This window comes from Scatophagus argus, chromosome 15 (genome assembly GCF_020382885.2).
Source record: "Scatophagus argus isolate fScaArg1 chromosome 15, fScaArg1.pri, whole genome shotgun sequence".
NCBI lineage: Eukaryota > Metazoa > Chordata > Actinopteri > Scatophagidae > Scatophagus > Scatophagus argus.
Window position 1 is genome coordinate 338,365 of NC_058507.1, and position 11,911 is coordinate 350,275.

General features: G+C 46.8%; 2 protein-coding genes across 5 annotated transcripts; both read left to right on the top strand.

Annotated features, from left to right (window-relative positions):
- The first annotated feature begins 71 nt into the window (after positions 1-71).
- tbpl2 (TATA box binding protein like 2) lies at positions 72-5,117 on the top strand. 3 transcript variants are annotated; one of them, XM_046413846.1, is made up of 8 exons: positions 72-311; positions 1,162-1,339; positions 1,742-1,958; positions 2,097-2,184; positions 3,063-3,154; positions 3,247-3,423; positions 4,327-4,421; positions 4,998-5,117. In XM_046413846.1, the coding sequence occupies exons 1-8, from the start codon at positions 264-266 to the stop codon at positions 5,072-5,074; spliced, it is 972 nt and encodes a 323-aa protein (XP_046269802.1). In that variant the 5' UTR covers positions 72-263; the 3' UTR covers positions 5,075-5,117. The 3 variants fall into 3 exon arrangements, with proteins under 3 accessions (XP_046269802.1, XP_046269801.1, XP_046269803.1); XM_046413845.1 differs by having other exon boundaries at positions 85-311; positions 1,739-1,958; XM_046413847.1 differs by having other exon boundaries at positions 92-311; positions 1,739-1,958; positions 3,256-3,423.
- Positions 5,118-5,592: 475 nt separating this feature from the next.
- On the top strand, positions 5,593-11,897 carry atg14 (autophagy related 14). Of its 2 annotated transcripts, none has more exons than XM_046412143.1 (11): positions 5,593-6,191; positions 7,067-7,129; positions 7,630-7,672; positions 7,823-7,904; positions 7,990-8,227; positions 8,753-8,982; positions 9,067-9,184; positions 9,289-9,379; positions 9,690-9,775; positions 9,889-10,063; positions 10,211-11,897. In XM_046412143.1, exons 1-11 carry the CDS (start codon positions 5,914-5,916, stop codon positions 10,331-10,333), a joined length of 1,527 nt encoding a protein of 508 aa, XP_046268099.1. In that variant the 5' UTR covers positions 5,593-5,913; the 3' UTR covers positions 10,334-11,897. The 2 variants fall into 2 exon arrangements, with proteins under 2 accessions (XP_046268099.1, XP_046268100.1); XM_046412144.1 differs by lacking the exon at positions 5,593-6,191 and adding an exon at positions 6,596-6,717.
- The last annotated feature ends 14 nt before the right edge of the window (positions 11,898-11,911 follow it).

The following is an 11,911-nucleotide window of genomic DNA, read 5'->3' on the forward strand; positions in this document are numbered from 1 at the left end:
TTGTGAAGGTTACAAAACACTACAGAGCTTGTCTGACACGTTTGATCTGTGCTCACCAGTGTGACATATGAACAAATCCATAGAGAAGCGGACCAGCAGCTCAGACAGGAGGCTGACTGAGGCGTCGCCACGGCGCAGCTGAAGCTGACCTCTGCGTGTGTGTCTGAGTGCTTGATGAGCTCAGGATTGGATGCAGCTGTGGAGCTCTTTGCCTGGAAGGAGGTCCTGGAAAGTCCTGGATCAGATCAGATGGTTCTTCACTGATGGATGAGTCGGCGTTGGAGCGGTACTTTGATGACTCCATTGCAAATGTGAGTAAAGACTTTGTCCTGACATGTTTGATGCTGCTGTGAACATTAAGTTCATGTTGATGTGAACACATGTTGGGTTGTCATATGTGAAGTGGAGGCAACATGAGAATTTGAAATGTTTGCCACTAATGAGTTTTAAATTAAAGTTTGGTCTCTTTCACTCTCTGGCAGAATATAAACTCTAAACTCTGAGGAAGATCGTTTGTTGGAAATTAATTCCAATTAGAGTTCCATTAATGCATCACTTCAGCAAAGAACCGAACCGATTTCTTAATTTTCACATGGAGGTTTTTAGCATAAAAGTTATCAGAATCTGTGGGGTCACTTTTCCGATAATCTGAAGTTTTTACCATCCATCGTCTCTAACTTTAAACAAGCTGATTGTAAGTTTTTAAATTTTCAAAGTTTTCAGCTTTCAGTTTTTCAGCCCTCTCACAAATAACAAATAAAAAAGATAACTCTAACCACTAAACATCCTAAGTATGGTCAGAGTTCAGGTTTTTCACACACATCCTACCGCCTGAGTGTGTGCAGATGTGCAGGTTTAGAACAAGCAGCACAAAGAGAAGACTGGTTTCATGCTGGCTGCTGTTCACAGCTGAGTGCTTCTTAACGTCCAGCCATAAAACCATCAGAGCATTCATCAGAAGCAGAACAACATGCCATCAGACCTCAGCAGGTCAAAACAGATCAGTTAAACCAAATCCCTCATTAGTGTTGGAATCAACCGCTGACACCAAACTCCATTTAATATTTGATGAAGCCTAAACTTTGTTTAATTTCTGTTCTCTGAAACAAACACAACATCATTCACTTTAAATTTACTGTCTGTGGGTTGTTTTTCCTGCAGGACTCCGGCTTCATTTTGGGGGAGGGGCTGGGCCTCAGCAGCCCCGCCCACCCCTTGCAGGACTCCTCCTACCTGTTAGTGAAGGCAGGGCCCAGCAGAGAGCCGGACGAGCTCGACCTCAGCTTCCTCCCTGATGACCTCAGTTCACAGGATGAGCTTGGTCGTCATGATGACACAGGTATGACATCACTGTGTTTCCTCAATACAAAACTGATTCATCAAAGAAACACAACTTGTGAAGTACAACCTTCTGAAAGCTTCCAGCTGCTTCCTCCTTTCTAAACACATTAAAAAAATATAATAAAATAAAATGGAGCTCAGCTGGTAGAGTGTGAAACCAATGAACTGAGGCTGTCTCTCGCCTGTGCCTTCTTTGCTGCGTGTCTTCCCCGCTCTCTGCCTCCCTTTCCTGTCATGTCTTCAGCTGTCTCGTTCAAATAAAAGACAACCCCCCCCAAAAAAAGATGTCAAAAATAAATAAATAAAATGATTTGATTGATGAAAGAGAGTGGACGTGGTCTGTGTGAGGTCACATGGACAGGATACCGTCTGTAACTGTGATGCTGGCTTGTTGCAGCAGAGAGCCAGGCTGCAGTGCTGGACGTGTCTCAGGACAGCGGTGTTTGTCCAGACTACAGCTCCCATGACTCCACAGCAGCAGCATCTGACCCCCAGCAAAGCTCATCCATGTTGGGGCTGGGGACAGGTGCCTCCCCTTTCTGTCCCATGACCCCTATGACCCCCATGACCCCCATGACCCCTGTGACTGAGAGGTCAGGAATCATCCCACAGTTGCAGTAAGTTACTGACAATGGTAGACTGTCAGTACTGACACTTCTTCTGTAGTGCTGAGAAGATCATACAGTAGGCCTACTGATCTCACCTCACTGTCACATAGTTGTGTGGTGTGTGTGTGTGTGTGCGTGTGTGTACAGGAACATTGTCTCCACGGTGAACCTGGGCTGCTCGTTGGATCTGAAGTTTATTGCCCTCCAGGCCAGAAATGCAGAGTACAACCCGAAGGTACTGAACCCTGACGTTTTCCTGCTCCTGATTGGCTTCCAGACTTCAGATGAAAACACTGACCTTCCTGCCAGACCACTGCAGGCCCTTGTGGCATTACTTTGTGTTGCTCAAAATGTTCATCTCCCTCTTTTTTTCACACCACTGTTCAGCTGTGGGACCTTTCAGCAGGACTTTACTGTTGCCATAGAAAAATGAAGTGGGAGGAGTTATGTCAGCTGGTTCTCGTATTCAAACTTAAACTTAAACGTTATTGTCAGTGTACTTTTATATACACCAAAACTGTTCTCTGCATTTAACCCACATCGATTGAACACACACATGCAACATGCAGTGAAACACACACAGGAGCAGTGGGCTGCCATGTCAGGCGCCCGGGGAGCAAATCATTCAGTGCTACATTTTCTGTTCAATATTCAATGGTGGAAAAGTCAAATCACTTATTTCAGTAAAACCACTGTATAAAAATACTCCATTACAAGTAAAATGTCCCCTCAAGATTTCCCACAGTAAAAAGCAACAAAAAGATATCAAAAGTAAACGTACTTGTAATGCAGAGTAGTTGCAGTGGTGAAGTACTGCTGGATTATCATACTGAAGTACCAACAGGCCTGATGCAGTACTTTGTTACTGTTGGAAGTTCAGTGTGCAATACTGAACCTTATTTTATAAACTGATCACATGTTTAGTTTGTGAAATCTGAAAATGTCTAAAACTCTGAGATAAATGTGGTGAAGCAGAGTGTAGTATAAAATGGAAGTACTCAGATAAAACACACACACACACACACACACTACTTACCATGTGTATTCAGTCATGTGTGTGGACAGCAGACTGGCATGAAGTCTCAGAGGCTGTTGTTCACTTCTTGTGTTCAGCGTTTTGCTGCAGTCATCATGAGGATCCGTGAGCCAAGAACCACAGCGTTGATCTTCAGTTCGGGGAAGATGGTCTGCACAGGAGCCAAGAGGTCGGTCTGCCTGTCTGCCTGTCCACCTGTCTGTCTGCAGGTACAGGTAAAACTCTGCTTCGCTAACCTTCGTCTCTTACTGCATGTGTGAGCATGTGCAGTGAGGAGCAGTCACGACTGGCGGCCAGGAAATACGCTCGGGTAGTGCAGAAACTCGGCTTCCCTGCCCGCTTCCTGGACTTTAAGATCCAGAATATGGTAGCCAGCTGCGACGTCTGCTTCCCCATCAGACTGGAAGGGCTGGTCCTGACACACCAGCAGTTCAGCAGGTACAAACATTCGCCAACTGCTGGAGACAGTTAGCCAAGCTTAGCACAAAGACTGGAAGCAGGGGGAAACCGTTAGCTTAGGGGTCACAGCAGAAGCAAAGAGGCCAATTCACTTCAGGGGAATCAGATGAAAGAAAGGGAGGGAACTCACTCCAACGAAATTCGTGCTCTGCATTTAACCCACCCAAGTGACGTGCACACACACACACACAGCAAACCCGGGGCAGTGGGCGACCGCGTGCAGCGCCCGGGGAGCAGTGGGGGTTAGGTACCTTGCTCAAGGGTACCTCAGCCATGGACACCGGTACGGGGAATCGAACCAGCGATCCACCGGTTACGGGTTCGACACCCTAACCGCTGATCCACGACTGCCCCCAGGGCTGAACTAAATTCACATCTGTCATGGCATGTTATGTTGACCAATAGCTAACCTCAAAGCAAACCCTGAAGTCCTAACAGAGCTGCCTTCTGATTGGACGAGGAGCTGGAGAGACCAACAGCTGTGCTGTAGTGACTGGCTAGCAGCTTGCCCGTTCGTCTCAGACGGCGTATTGAGGAGCTCCCAAACTGCTGTGTGACATGAGTTCCTCATTTTGTTCTGGCTTCTTCTGTCTCACGTGCTAACAGATTGATAAATGGCCTCTTGCAAAACATGTTGTTCATGTTTATATTGTTTTTTTAGATCCTGTTAGCATAATGTCAGACAAAATTAGAGCTAGCTCATTTTTCTGATCACCTCAGTGAACAAGACGTTCAGAGTTTAGTAAAGCACACAAATTGTAACAGCTGTTCTTCTGGAACAGGCCAGTTGATTAGGATAATAGTAATTATTAGCAGGATAAAAACGTCTATTTAAACGCAGCTAAGCTCTCAGCTAAGCTACACATGCTTTCATGTCCACAGTTATGAACCGGAGCTGTTTCCAGGCCTCATATACCGCATGGTGAAGCCTCGCATCGTCCTGCTCATCTTTGTGTCGGGGAAAGTGGTTCTGACTGGTAATAAAACTCAACATGGTTAACCTACAGTACACTGAAGTAACAGCAGGGGAGCAACAGTAACAGTTTTGTTTAAATCCCTGTCAGTGCACTTATTTTGTCCAAAAGTATGTTGCATTTTGATGGGAACAATAGGTGTTTTCAAGTGCTTGTGACTAAAAATCTCAACACGAAAATCCTGCATGACAACACCACCTCTGTCAGAGAGACTTGTTAGCCTCTTTTAATGTAGCCATAAACTGTGGCGGTGGTCACCTCAGTGAACAGGAAGCACAAAGAGTTTTAGCCGAATGCTAATGGATATGCTTCAATGTTAAGTGTAATTAGTGCGCAGGAGATCTCATGATTACAAGATGGTTTTCTTGTATATCTAAGATGTTTACTCGTGATGAGATACAAATTTCAAAAATACTGGACTTTTTTATTCATGAGCTTATAATTCTGAAATAAAAAAATTCAGAATTGTTTTTGAAAATCACAGATGTTGTGATTATGGAATTTAGATCTTGGAATTGTGCCCATGTGCCCATTATCAATAAAGTTTTAATAATCATATAGCGGTGTGTTAAATTTCAGGAGCTAAAGAACGAGCTGAGATCTACGAAGCGTTTGAGAACATTTATCCCATCCTGAGAGGCTTCAGGAAACAGTGAGGCCCAACATCTGATGTCACTTCCTGTTAATAAATACTTACTTCATATATGTTATAATTTTGTGTTGTGGATGGTAAAAATAAATGATTGTTTTTCATAATTGCTGCACAGAAAACATAGTCTGTTTTATTCTTCCTTCAGAATGAGGCTTGTTTGTTTCCAGGTCATGAGGAATCAACCTCGATGGCCTCAGTGCCTCAGGACTGATTTTGGATTTTAGTGACAGCACAGCAATATGGCAGAATATAAACATCTCACAATTTTGATTTTGTATCATTATTTTGAGTTATTTTGTTATTAGTACCAACAATTTCATAATCATAATATTTTGACTTTTTTGTGATGACAGAAGGCCTGTCTCCCAGTGTTACTACTTACTAAATCTACATTTCGATAGCTCAGATTTTTGACTGAAAAAGTCCAAATTCATTCTGTATTTTTTGTTTGTTTTCTTTGGCTGCGCTGGGCTTCCGTACACGTGCTGGCTTAATGAACGGCGTTTTGTTTCCTGTTCACGTGCTGAACGGGTTTCTGTGACTGCAGTCCCACTGAGTGAAGCTGCGGTGTTTCCTTGACTCCGCCCATCGCGTCAGTACAGGAAGTGGCGGACTCATCGCCTGCTCATCAAAACAAAAACAACTCCGTGTCAAAGCTCGTAGTGTCCTTCGCTGAGCCCTGTAAAGACACGGCAGTCATATGACGGGGAACATGAGAGTCAGGGGGTCGACATGGAGCCGTAGAGCGCGCTGAGTCAACTGGCTGCTTGGCTCGAGCTTTGAAAGACAGCCTAAACGTTACATTAGCTGACTAGCTTAATTAACTCTTGGCTCTTCTCCTCCATGGCGTCCTCAGCCGGGCTCCCCCCGCTCGGCCCGGACCGTGCTGCTTCATCTTCCGGCCTTCACGCTGATGGGAGGCCGGCTCTCCGGCCCCATCACCCCCATCCGGCGCACTCCACCCCCGGCTGTGTGATGTTGGAGTCGGTGGACGACGCGGAGGGTTTGTACGTCGCGGTGGAGCGGTGCCCTCTGTGTAGCACCTCTCGCCGCAGGCTGACCTGTGCCCGGTGCGTCCAGGCCGGGGACTTCGTCTACTTCAGCGGGAAGAACACTGAAAGGTTCGGGACCGAAATGTTTTCTGTCCCAGTCGGTGCTAAACCTTTCATCGCCGATGCCTTACTTCATAGCCTCATTTCGAAATTTCACAGCGGCCTTATTTTGTCCGCAGACACTCACAACACACCAGGATGTTTAAGTTGTGGGTGTAAAGATCCGAACCCTCTTCACTGCTCGGCATTAGCGTTAGCACTCAAAGGAACATTTGTGCCAGCGGGTCTCGAACGTCTTCTTTCTTTACAGCGCTCACAGTCGGCTAAGCGCAGTTGTTTCGGTGGCAGGCAGACGTGGGGCTGAGACGTAATAAAGTCACACAGGTCGGCATTTTGTCGACATAATTACTGATGTGTGTAGCGCACACATGCACAACTGAAAACGGGATCATCCCGACTAAAATTATTTCTGTTTTTCAGGCGTGAAGTTGTCAGTCTAGGGACAAATTCAGTTTATTCTTGATTGTTTTGTTTTTCTATTTTAAAGGTTGCACTTTGTACAAACGTGGAAAATGAATTTTCCATACGAGTTCCGGTAAGTCAGTGAACGTTGTTAGCATTAGCTGCTAACAGCCTTCAGGTTTCAGCTACCAGCAGCTTTTCTGTTGTCTCTGTGTCCATTATGGCTGCTGACTTTCCACTGCTGAGTCCCTATGTGGCTGTGTGTTGCTTTAGCCAAGTTAGCTACCGTCACACAACACGTGAAAGCCAAATGAACTTTGACCTCAGCAGTTTGACGTTAGGACAGCAGCAGGGCTCCCTGAGATGCCTCCACCACTACTACAAAACAAGGAAATAAGAAACGTCGAACAGCATCTCAACTGTTCTGTACGTTTCTTACAGCTTTCTTCTGAATTCCTGATTTGTGTTCTTACTGTTTGTAGATACACTGAGAAGTTTGAGCGTCTGAAGAAGCTGAAGGAGGAAAAGGAGCAGCTGCAGCAGAGGTGACTATAACCTGATGTTAATACTACCACAGGTTGAAAATAATATGTTATTCCTGGTGGCAGCTTCATATTGTGGACTGTGTGTCTCAGTTGCTTATAGTATTTCTGGTTTGTCTCAAGTTCACGTCTGTCAGTATTTTGTGAAATTATAGCCTGTAGTCCTCCTCTGTTCTCATTCCTTTAGAGGTCATTGTAACTGATAATAACTGCGTCAGTTCTCAGAGGCCGGACTCACGGTCATCACACAACACAGCACTGCACGCTGTTCACACCGACTGTCCTACCACACCCTCCACACAGAACCGGGTTCTGGTCTGTGTTACTGTTTAGCACAGTTATGTACAGGTTGTATCTAACTTCTCGTGAGGTGAAGCACCTGATCTCTGGAGGAACGTGCTGTCATTTCACTGTTCGCTGTACTACTGTGAACAGCTGAAATGACAATTAAAAAAAACACATCTCGATTTACAGTCATAATACAACTTCCTGTCTCCCCTCAGAGTTATCCAGGCCATGGACGGAAGGCTGCAGGCTGATGAGATGGTGAGTTCAGGGTTGTACTTACAAATGGATGATGATGATGATGATGTTGTTTTGTGGTGGTTTGTGAGTGATAACTGATCTCGGACTGAAGATAAAACACGGTGTACTGGAGCAGACAGAACAAACTGATGAGCTGCTGTTTCCTCTCAGAAGTGGAAGCTCATGTCGTGTAAGATGAAGATCGAGCAGCTGAAGGAGGCAGTCGCCGGGGGCAACGAGGAGGTGAAGAGCGGTGAGTGTTTGTCGATCTGAGTTTACAGGCCTGTTTGTTACTCTCCTGCTTCATGTTTCTTCCCCTCCTCCTGCTCCTCCTGCAGATAAAGACCTCCTCCTGCGCTCTCAGGAGGAGAGTCAGCGGCTGCAGCGCCGAGCTGGACGTCACCAGGAGAAACGGGATAAAATCGAGCGTCACAACCGTCGCCTGGGGGAGCTGCTGGAGAGACGCAGCCGGGAGCTGCAGAGCAAACTGAGCCAGCTGGCAGCTCTGAGACGAGAACACATACTGGAGCTCACCACTCACATCTTCCCCTTACAGGAGGAGAAACTGGGCAGCAGGTGAGAGCACACACACACACACACACACACACACACACACACCTGACTGTGCTACATTGCAGGGACTTGCTCCACCTGGCGCCCTGGATACCCCGTTAACAGGAAGATGGATCAGACACAACCTGTGTGTGCAGAGGAAACTGAACGGGCTGAGTGCAGTCAGAGGCTGAACTCAAATATCAATGCACTCTTATTTTGAAATAAGAGCTCTATCACTTCCGCATGAGATTTACTTTAGTTGGGGATAGGGTTAGCTTTGCTGTTTGATCGGCCCCAAACAACAAAAAGCTAACAGTGGTTTTCTGTGGAACTACTTTCTCTGGAGAAGTAGTCCCAGCAGGATCCATCTGCAGAGTTTGGACCAAACTTTTGGGTTATTCTGGTGGTGAACCAGACCTGACATGAACTTTGTGTTCTCCTCCATAAATAGATTTTAATTTTATGTTTTCTTTTTCCTTTCATGCTGATGAGTCTTTTTGTTGTTATGTTGATGATGTGTCCTCAACCCCTGTCACTGTGGCCCAGAGACCCTGCCGACGTGGTGGCCGAATGCGACCCCGCGCTGACCTCCAGCACGGTGAGTGAGCTGGCTGAGGCCAGGAGGACCACCTACCTGTCAGGACGCTGGATCTGGGACGACCAGAACGGAGAGACCAGCATCAGCATCACTGGACCCCCTGTCACTCTGCCCGGTAATGGAGACTGCTCAGCCTACTACAGCTGGGTGGAGGAGAAGAGCACCAGTCAGGGCCCAGGTGAGGAGGGCGGGCAGGAGACATGAATCAGAGGAGCATGAAGTCCTGTTGTGTTTGTTTGACCTCTGACCTCGTGTGCTGCAGAGCTGGACCACATCAACCCGGCTCACACCATCAGCGCCGCTCTCTGTTACGCCACGCAGCTCGTCACCATCCTGTCTCATATCCTGGACGTCAACCTGCCCAAGAAGCTCTGCAACAGGTGAGACGGGACCCACCTGCTGCTGCCTTCAGTGACAGAGCACCGTGAGGTAAAACAGAGCGTCAGAGTCTTGAATGCGTCTCAACAACCTGTTTGTTCCTCAGTGAGTTCTGCGGGGAGAATCTGAGCCGCTACCGCTTCACCAGAGCCCTGAGCAAACTCAACACCAACGTCCTCCACCTGTGCTTCTCTCAGGTCAGACTCAAGCAACACGAGACAGCATGTCCATAAACATGTTCACCTGACCTGCTGACCTGAAGAGGCAAAGTGCTTCACATGAGACCAGCAGGCATGAACAAACCAGAGATGAGAAACACATCAGTCTGATTTTAAAAAGAGCAAATAAAAGCTACAAACTTAATAAAAGGCAACAGCAGGAACATCCGAGACCATCAGACAGTCTGTGGTCATGTGGTGTCAGTCTGAACCTTCAGAAACACATTTGAAAGGCTGAAAACATAAATGTGCCCGTTTTCTACACAAACGTGTGTGTATGTGTGTGTAGCATGTAGACAGCGAGAAGCTCCACCCTCATCACACTCTGCGGAACATCATGTTTCTGGTTTCCCCCGACAACAACAACCTGGGCAGGTGAGAGCTGTCTGTCTGGAAAACAGCCAATCGGAGCTTTGTGTCGTGTTTCTACACTGCGGGTGAAGGGTTTTTATCTGACCACTCTCCGTCTGACTCTGGTTCTTGTCCAGGACGGGTCCATTCGAGGTGAGCGCTGACCTGGAGGAGTCCATGGAGTTTGTGGAGCCGGAGGCTGCAGGGCCGGCAGAGGAGAGCGGAGACGAGGCGGTGACGGATGAAGAGACGGATTTGGGGACAGACTGGGAGACGGTGCCCAGTCCACGATTCTGTGACATCCCTTCACAGGTAAAAACACCTGGATCACTTGTGTTATAGCAACATGACGCCTTCAAACTTCTCATCTGTTGTCTGTAATTTCCCAGTTATGGGACTAATAAAGGATTGTCTTATCTTAATGCAAGACAGAAAACTCTTCTTCTCCTGTCCCAACAGTCCATGGATCTTTCCCAGAGTGCATTGCAGGTGTCCCAGCCCTCAGCTAACACCGGAGGGATGATCTCCTCTGCTGCTGCCTCCGTCACCTCCTGGTTCAGAGCTTACACCGGCCAGCGCTGACCAGACCAGACCAGAACAGTGAGGGGACACGAACTGATCTGGACTGGGGTCAGAGGACTGGCTGGCAGGTCAGAGGTGGGCGGGTCGAGAAGCTGATCTGAACAACCAATCACAGTCAGACTATCAGGATGAGAGAACTTCATTGGATCGAGCACAGATGAGTCAGAACATTCAGAGCTGCTCACAGCGTGAGGACAGTCCAGTGTAGACCTGGATATGGTCCAGGGGTCACCTGATGCAATATGACACGTCTCTGTGTGTTCATCTTCTTTGTTTCATTAAGCTTATTTTTAGGGCTGGGACTGCGTTAACGCGTTGCCATCGCGTATGTGTTAATGCGATAATTAGCGCCAACAGTTATTTTATCGCACAGTTTTTTTATCATAATAATTATTTTTAAAGTCTGACACTCACTAGCTATCTAACCGTTGCTCACTTGCTCAATAAAAAAAACTGTTATTGTGCGATAAAATAAAAACTAATAATTGTCAGCGTTGATTAATTATTGCGTTGATGATCTCGTTAACGCAGTCCCAGCCGACTTATTTTATACAAGTTGTATAAGCTACCAAACACACACACCTTTGAGCACACTGATGTTCAGTCTCTGTATTTAATGTTACCCCTCAGTGGTTTATGATGACGCTGTAAGACGTCCTGAAGGGTTGCGTCCTCCTGGACAGATTTGACAGGTTGAGTATCAGCTTTAGGGACCGAAGTGTCTCAGAGTGTCTCCGTGAAGCAGAGTTCTGTCTGTCGTCAGCTCAGAGGAGGAAACGCCCAGAAGCACCTCCTCACCTGTTCGAATGGCAAAGGTCATCTGTGAGAGAAGATGCTCCACTCTGTAACCCAAGCGGACTGTGTCTGTAGTTCACCTGAGTGAGACCTCTTCACTGTAGATGATCTCAGGACAGGTTCATTCTGCCTGTTTGATCAAGTTTAGACCGATGCACGTATTGATAATCAATAGATTTGATATGTGCTGATGAGAATGAAACACAGCTGTGTTAATGTGAGATATGAACACTCCAACCTGTTCTCAGATCTGCTTCCTGACGTATTACCAGCAGGTTTACCACAGAGCTGTAAAAGTCCTTCACCTGTCGTCCTGTCAGCTGACTGTCTGTCAGCCTGTCTGTCCTTCTGCGCACCTCAAAGGGAAAGTTCTTATTTTTCAAGTCTTCATGTTTGCTGTTTGTCCGTTTGCTGACGGGGACTCGTGAACGCTGCTCCTGTCATCATGACACTGCTTACAGACCGCCATTGGTTGCCATGGTGATAACGAACACGGTTTACAAACCTGAGGATGGCGGAGAGAATCGGACACACACCGACACACCGTGCACACTAGACAACAAACCAGAAAGTGGACTGATAAGCGAAAACTGAACGCGAGGTGATGCAATCCTGTGTGAGGTCAGACAGGTTGTTTGAAGCAATATCACTCTGAAGACGCCGTGTTGATGAGATGTTCTTCTTCCTGCTGAAGGAACAAAATGTTTTCAACCACGTGTGAAAATTTCTCTGTTGCCATTAAAAATTAAATCTGTTTTCTGGTTTTGGACACAACGCTTCAAC

What these genes read in the sequence shown, in the direction of transcription:
- atg14 (XM_046412143.1), top strand. Translation starts at nt 5,914, where the DNA reads ATGGCGTCCTCAGCCGGGCTCCCCCCGCTCGGCCCGGACCGTGCTGCT. An exon ending in GAGGAGAAACTGGGCAGCAG is followed by an intron (nt 8,228 to 8,752) that starts GTGAGAGCACAC and finishes ACTGTGGCCCAG; the next exon opens with AGACCCTGCCGACGTGGTGG. An exon ending in GACAACAACAACCTGGGCAG is followed by an intron (nt 9,776 to 9,888) that starts GTGAGAGCTGTC and finishes GTTCTTGTCCAG; the next exon opens with GACGGGTCCATTCGAGGTGA.
- tbpl2 (XM_046413845.1), top strand. Translation starts at nt 264, where the DNA reads ATGGATGAGTCGGCGTTGGAGCGGTACTTTGATGACTCCATTGCAAAT. An exon ending in TGGTCGTCATGATGACACAG is followed by an intron (nt 1,340 to 1,738) that starts GTATGACATCAC and finishes GGCTTGTTGCAG; the next exon opens with CAGAGAGCCAGGCTGCAGTG. An exon ending in GGGGAAAGTGGTTCTGACTG is followed by an intron (nt 4,422 to 4,997) that starts GTAATAAAACTC and finishes GTTAAATTTCAG; the next exon opens with GAGCTAAAGAACGAGCTGAG.